Source organism: Neomonachus schauinslandi, chromosome 16, assembly GCF_002201575.2.
Source record: "Neomonachus schauinslandi chromosome 16, ASM220157v2, whole genome shotgun sequence".
Lineage (NCBI taxonomy): Eukaryota > Metazoa > Chordata > Mammalia > Carnivora > Phocidae > Neomonachus > Neomonachus schauinslandi.
In genome coordinates this window covers 13,526,689-13,533,513 of record NC_058418.1, presented here as the reverse complement: position 1 = coordinate 13,533,513, position 6,825 = coordinate 13,526,689, and the positions used below count along the sequence as shown (strand labels likewise).

General features: G+C 55.3%; 2 protein-coding genes across 2 annotated transcripts in view; one reads left to right on the top strand and one right to left on the bottom strand.

Moving 5' to 3' along the window:
- Positions 1–3,170, bottom strand: part of SARS2 (seryl-tRNA synthetase 2, mitochondrial) — a 9,583-nt gene extending 6,413 nt beyond the window's left edge. Inside the window, exons 1-2 of the mRNA XM_021701047.1 lie at positions 2,889–3,170; positions 65–160 (exon numbers count right to left, since the gene is read on the bottom strand). Coding sequence (XP_021556722.1) covers positions 65–160; positions 2,889–3,155 — 363 coding nt within the window. The 5' untranslated portion in view covers positions 3,156–3,170. The remainder of the gene's footprint in view (positions 1–64; positions 161–2,888) is intronic.
- A 227-nt stretch (positions 3,171–3,397) lies between these two features.
- Positions 3,398–6,272, top strand: MRPS12 (mitochondrial ribosomal protein S12). Its single transcript, XM_021701070.1, has 3 exons — positions 3,398–3,444; positions 3,765–3,832; positions 5,588–6,272. The coding sequence occupies exons 2-3, from the start codon at positions 3,784–3,786 to the stop codon at positions 5,956–5,958; spliced, it is 420 nt and encodes a 139-aa protein (XP_021556745.1). The 5' UTR covers positions 3,398–3,444; positions 3,765–3,783; the 3' UTR covers positions 5,959–6,272.
- Positions 6,273–6,825: the final 553 nt, after the last annotated feature.

Here is a 6,825-nt window from a genome sequence, read left to right as displayed (position 1 = left end):
AGAGGGGAAACTGAAGTCGAATCAAGAGGGTGAAGCTCCACCCACCTGGGACCCCCATGCTCACCAGCAGGGCCCGTACTGCCTCAGACACAGCCTCCTTCTCCTCCTCCAGACTCCGGATCTGCTCCCGCAGCTGCCTCAGCTCCTGCCATGTGGAGATCTGGGGGTGGACACGGGAGGGAAAGGCGTGAAGTGGCCACTGTGTCCTGCCCCTTCTCCCTGCAGCCTCGGCCTCTGGCCACCTGGACCCCAGTGGCCAGTCCCCCTCCCTTCCCCCCCACCCCACACTAGCGCTCCCTGATGTGAAGCCCGTGGCTGCCCAGAATGAAGACACGTTTCCCAGCCTCCCTCACAGCTGCGTGTACTCCCGTGTCCAAGTTCAACCAGTGGACATGAGTAGAAGTGGCAGTGTGACTCAGGTCACCTCCTTAAAGATAAGCCCCCATGTTGGACTTTCTGTCTCTCAGTCCCCTTGGACCGGATGACAGACTGGGAGGAGAGCCAAACTGGACAACATCCTGAGGGATGCAGAGCAAGAAGGTGAAAGGACCCAGGTGCCGAGGGGCATGGAGCTGAGGCCCCGCCAGCGATCACCTCGGAGTCTCGCAGAAGAGAGAGGCAGCCGTCCTCTGGGGCTGCCACGCCAAACTTGCGCCCTCCCACATGGCAGGCTCGGCTCTCATTCATGGGCATCCCTATGGCTGTGAGGTCCCTCTGTGAGCCCACATCCCTGGGCAAACCCCTCGGACCTCTCTGGCTGTGGTTCTCCCTTCGACCAAATGGCGCAAACAACACTGTCCTCCCTCCTGGGGGCTGGACGCGGGAAGGGGAGGGCAGGCCACAAGGCGGCTCCCCCTGGATGTCTCCTGGACACTTCATGCTCACTCTGTGCAAGAGTGACTCGAGGACAGGCACCTCTCCCCCCAGATCTGCTCTTCCTCCTTAGGCACAGCCCCAAGAACTCCCATCCCCCACCCCGGCCCTGTGGCCAGGCACCATGTCCTAACCCTTCTGCCTCAGGGACATCCATCAAGGCTGTCCTCCTCCCATCCCCTGACTCCTGCCCCCATCCAGAGCCTGTCCTCTCTCGCGAGGACCCCTGTGCCAGCCTCCCAGCCTGCAGGCTCACCTCCTCCAGCCAGAGTTCTTACACAAGCGCTCTCCCACCTGAAAGCACCCATAGCTTCCCAGGGCTCCGAGGAACAATTCACATGCCTTGTTATTGCCCAGAAAGCCACATGCCATACTTCTCTTCACGCTTCACGCCCTAAAGGTGTGTTTTTCAAGCTTTGGGATGTGATCCATTAGTAGGTTGTAAATAATTTAGGATCTCTAAACCAGCACTTTAAAAGGCTGTGGTAGGGGCGCCTGGGTGGCTCAGTTGGTTAAGCGTCTGACTTTGGCTCAGGTCATGTTCGCAGGGTCCTGGGATCGAGCCCTGTGTCAGGCTCTGTGTTCTGTAGGGAGTCTGCTTCTCCCTCTCCCTCTGCCCCTCGTCCCTCTTCCCCGCTCATGCGCACTCACACATGCTCTCTCTCTCTTTCGCTCTAATGAATTAATAAAATCTTTTTAAAAAATAAATAAAAAGGGGCGCCTAGGTGGCTCAGTTGGTTAAGCGTCTGCCTTTGGCTCGGGTCATGGTCCCAGGGTCCTGGGATCGAGCCCCGCATCGGGCTCCCTGCTCGGCGGGAAGCCTGCTTCTCCCTCTCCCACTCCTCCTGCTTGTGTTCCCTCTCACGCTGTCTCGCTCTCTGTCAATTAAATAAATAAAATCTTAAAAAAATAAATAAAAGGCCTTGGTAAAGTACACATAAAATTTGCCATTTTAACGATTTTTAAGTGTACAGTTCAGGGGCATTAAGTACCTTCACACTGTTGTGCAGCCATCCCCACTGTCCATGTCCAGACCTTTATCTTCCCAAACTGAAACTCTACACCCATTAAACGTTATCTTCCCATTCCCTGCTCCCCCCCAACCCCTGTACGTATATACTGCATTTTGTTTATCTATTCATCCATCTACGGGCACTGGGGTTCCTTCCATCTTTTGGCTACTGTAAGTAATGCTGCTATGAACGTCGGTATACAAATACCTGTTCAAGTCCCTGCTTTCAGTTCTTTGGGGCATATACCCGGAAGTGGGATTGCGGGATCATAGGGTAATTCCATGTTTAACTTTTTGAGGAACCGCCACCCTTTTTAATTAGTTTTTCTGAGCCTTAGTTTCTCCTCTGATAAAATGGGGGCAATAATGGCACCTACCTCATACGGTGGATGTGAAACTGAAACGAGGCAAATATGTACAGAGCACTTAGAACAGGACCATCCTCAGCACCTCAGCAAGGTCTAGCAATATGGTGACTCTGGTTCTCGATCCCTAGCATGTAGTATTGTATTACTTACCAACTTATTCTCAACACCTGGGACATAGTAGATGCTCCTTAAATAACCGTTCGGTAGAACCGTTCATTCATTAGATAACCCTATCTACCCTGCTACCTGTGGGGCAGCGGCAGGTCTCCACCTCTTACTCTCCAAAGGCAAACCCGTCCACCCTCGTCTGATTCACATCCCTGTCCCCCATGTTCTGCCCCCTCCCCCCATTTTTTGTCGTTTTAAGCCTGGCATGAGGTTGGAGCCCAGAGGACATGGGCAGGTAGTAAGTTCCTAAGCGCAAAGCAGGTACTCAAACCGACGCATAATGGGTGTGTAGATAGTAGGGCCCTAGCACTCCGTGGATAACTGGCACACGTATGCGTGCCAAGCACACCAGGTTGGCTAAACTTGGGGAGGAACGAAAATTCCCGTAATAGATTCGCCCCCTGCTGGAGAGTATCTTGCAAGCCCAGTTCGGCCCCGCAGCTGATGGCCCACGCAAGCGCACTCACGATCGCTGGCAGGTCTTCCGGCCGCAGCTCCCCCTTGCGGAGCCGTAGGGCGCGCGCGGCCTCTTCCGGGCATGCGCAGAGCGACTCCATGTCCAGCTGAGGGAGAGCGCTGTAGCCCTCGCGCGCGTGCTCGTACAGGAGGTTCCGGCCTTGTCTCTCCGTGGCAAAAGTTCTCCTTGGGCTATGGCTGCAGACACAGCCTCTCCGGGGCCAAAGACCCCGAGCAGCCACCAAAGGCCACAAGCGCCGCGCCACGGACGCAGCCATCTTGGACAGGAGACAAGGAGCCACGCACCCTTTGTCCCGCCCACTCCGCGTTTAGACCAATTGCAAAGCAGCCGCCCTGCCAATCAGACCCTGGATCGGGTGAGCACCTCTCGTGCCTCAAATAGAGTCCGACGAGAAAAATTGACTGAGATTGACTCTGTCGTTGACCAATCGTCGCTTGTGTCCCGCCCCTTCAGTGCACACGAGAGGCAGGTCCAGCCAATCCCGGCTGGGATGGCCTCCGGAAGTGGCTAGAAGCCTGTTCAGCGTGCCTGCGGACCCAGCTAGGGTCGGTTGAAGTAGATGGGATTCTCGGGTTCTCCAAATCTCCCCGGCCTTCTCCTCAGTTTCCCTTCTCCTCCTGTGTGCGGGGGGAGGGGCGGCGGGTGGGCGGGAGAGGTTGCTGGGTGCCCGAGAGCCTACTCAGAGCGAAACTAAATTTAAGGAGGGAATTTCTGTCAGCAGCGTGAGGGGTTGTGGTTCGACCGTCAGGAAATTCCTTGGGTTTAATCCGAAGGCTCTGAGGACAGGATGGGGAGAATTGGGGCCCTTCCCCGGCTACGGCCACTTTTCCCTCTTCCTTCCTGATTCTCTCATCCCCTAACACAGGGACCCTGCTGGCAGGGGGATGTCCTGGTCCGGCTTTCTCCGTGGCCTGAACACGTCCCTAAGCTCTGGTAAGTTGGGGGCTTGAGCTGCAGAGACGCAGCTGGACGAGGGTTATCCCCTCTGGGACTTGGGTGCCTCTGCCGCAGCCCCGGGGGGAAATCGGGGTTTTAAATTAGGGATGCACGGATGCATGGTAGGTTTTAGCGGAGCTCGGGCTGCAAGGGCAAGAGGTGGGAAGTCATTGCGTTGGGGGCGACTATAGGTTGTCAGGTGGGTACCAGGAGTTTGGGTCAGTTATTGATTTCTTCAGCAAATACTTATTAAATAACCTCCCCTGGGTGAGACATCCAAGCAAAGGGTTTAACTCATTCATTCAACTGATATTTTTCAAGATCCTGGTGTGTGCTAGGCACGGAGAGGGATGCTTTGTTTATGTCCTTATGGGCTCGGCAGACATCAGATGCTTCTCATGGCCAGTCACTCTGCAAACTTTTATTAAGCACTTTCTGGTTGCCACTCACCAAGGATCACATGACAGGCTTGCGACCTGCCCGGGAACTCTGGGCTAGTTTGACATGCATCTCTCACCGTAGCCTCTTATACACCGTACTCGAGGAGGTGTGATTCTGGTGCTTCTGATACAGTGAGGACACCGAGGCACTGAGAAGCAGAGTCTTGCTCAAGGGCATACCACTAGGAAAAGGCTTCTAGCAATGTCTCACCCCCTTTGAGGATTCTACTGTAACTTGACACATAAGGAGACATGGAAATGGATAGTAGGGCCAGGACCTGCCCTGGATAGGGAGAGAGTGTAAAGTTTGGGTGTAAAAGGTCATCCGTGCTAGTGACAGGAAAAGATGAACCTAAAGCCCTGAACTGGGAGCTCCAAGAGGGTGTGCCCAGGGCTGTCTCTGTCACCATTGTGCCTCCATTATTGGGGCCAAGACAGTAGGTGCTCAGTGAATGTTTGCTGAAGAGAATCCGGTTATGGTGGCATCTTCTTACATCCTATCCATGAACAAATCATCAGTTTGCCTTGGAAATATATTCCCTCCCCTACCTGTCTTTCTTCTTAGTCCACTGCAGCCACACTGCTCCCTTTTCTGTTGGTGTGTCTGGGACACCTGCTGGAGCAGGATGAGTAAGGAGGCAAGTAGGGAGATGAGGTCAGGGAAGTAATGGGGGCAGATCACCTGGGGCTTCATGGGCCACAGAAAGGACTTTGGCTTTGTCCTGAGTGAGATGCCACTGCAGGAGGGAGGGCTCTGAGCAGGGTGGGGCATGATCTGACCCAGCTGTCCACAGGCTCCCTCTGGCTGCATGTGGGGACCAGACTGTAGGAGGGGGGAGAAGTAGGGCTCAATAGGCGAGGCTGGACAGGGCCAGAGTGGATGCAGTGGAGGAGGGAGGAAAGGGTCTGTATCAAAGTTCGGCTGACATCTGCTTATGGGGGTTGGAAGTGGGTATGACGGGCAGGAGGAGGGACACCTCCCTGAAACACCCCATTGCGTTGCTGTGGAGGTGGCATGAGTTCACGTAGGTACAGTGCATAGAACAGTCCAGGACACGATGTGAATCTGATCACTTTTATTATTTTTAAACAGCATTAAAGTCGCTACCTTCCTTGCACAATAAAAGGAGCTAATTCACATTAAATGTTTAAAATAGAACCTGACAGGTGATGGTTGCCCAGTAGATGTTACTACTCTTATTTGTGACTACCCCCAGACGGAAAGAAATAAATGCTTGGAACCATGCCTAGAACTCTTACCCGTTCACTGGGATAACACCCGCCCCCCGCCCTCCCGGTTGTGTGTTTCCAGGCCTAGCCCTGGCCTCCCAGCTCTGGGCCAGCCGCCCCATGGCCACCCTGAACCAGATGCACCGCCGAGGGCTCCTGAAGCGGCCGCCCCGACCTCTGGGCCCCACGGCCGGCCGGCCGCAGCTGAAGGGGGTAGTGTTGCGCACGTTCATCCGAAAGCCCAAGAAACCCAACTCGGCCAACCGCAAGTGCTGCCGCGTGCGGCTCAGCAACGGCCGAGAGGCCGTGTGCTTCATCCCCGGAGAGGGCCACAGCCTGCAGGAGCACCATGTCGTGTTGGTGCAGGGCGGCCGCACTCAGGACCTGCCTGGCGTGAAGCTCACTGTTGTGCGTGGCAAGTACGACTGTGGCCACGTGCAGAAGAAGAAGTGACCGCCAGGGCCACCTTGGCAGGCTGGGGTTCACCCCAGAATAAGAACCTTCCTCTCTGGGTGCCCGCAGTATCCTTGGGAAGTTCTTCCAGCTCTGGAAGCACCTGGTCCTGGGTGCAAATCCTGGCTTCGCCTCTTCCAGCTGGAACACTACTTGCCCACAGGGGTTCTGGGTGTGGATTAGTAAAAGCACCCCTCTGTGCACACCCTTGCCTTCCGTGTATAGAGCATGGGCTCGGGGGGGACCCCTTCTGCTGGGATAGGGCCTTGTACTGCCATCTGCTGGGAAGGGGTTGCAATAAACACACAGACCCCTCCGCCCCTGACGGTTGTTGTGTGAACCCTCCTGCAGGGTATTTGCCCACCGTGTGGTATTAGCCATAGAGATTCCCGATGGGCCTTGGTTTCCTCCAGAAAACAGCTCCACTCACAGTATCCTCCTTGTTGGGTTGGTGAAGATGAAATTCGATGCTCTAAGTGCAGAACACCTGCAGGTGGCTACTCTGTGGGAAGCTCTGGAGTCAGGTAGGCAGCACTGAGGCCCATTTCCCTTTCCCACAGGCCCAGGATCTGGGCAAGGACAGCCCGGCTGTCAAGCTTCCTCATCTGTGGAAGCGGTGTTGAAAGGCTCGGACGGCATGCGCTGCTGCCTGCCTGGGAGCTGCTCCTCTAGGTTATTTCCAGACTCTTACACACCTGGGTCCGAATCCTGGCTCTCCCTCTTTGTTCTCTGACTTTGAATATTTGTGTTTCCCCCTCTGGGCCTCAGTTTCCTCCCTCGGGAAATGGCACCGAGAGTAATACTGACCTCACCTGATCACATGCGTGGCCACTGGGAACTGTCCTTCCATCACTGGGCTCTGTGCCA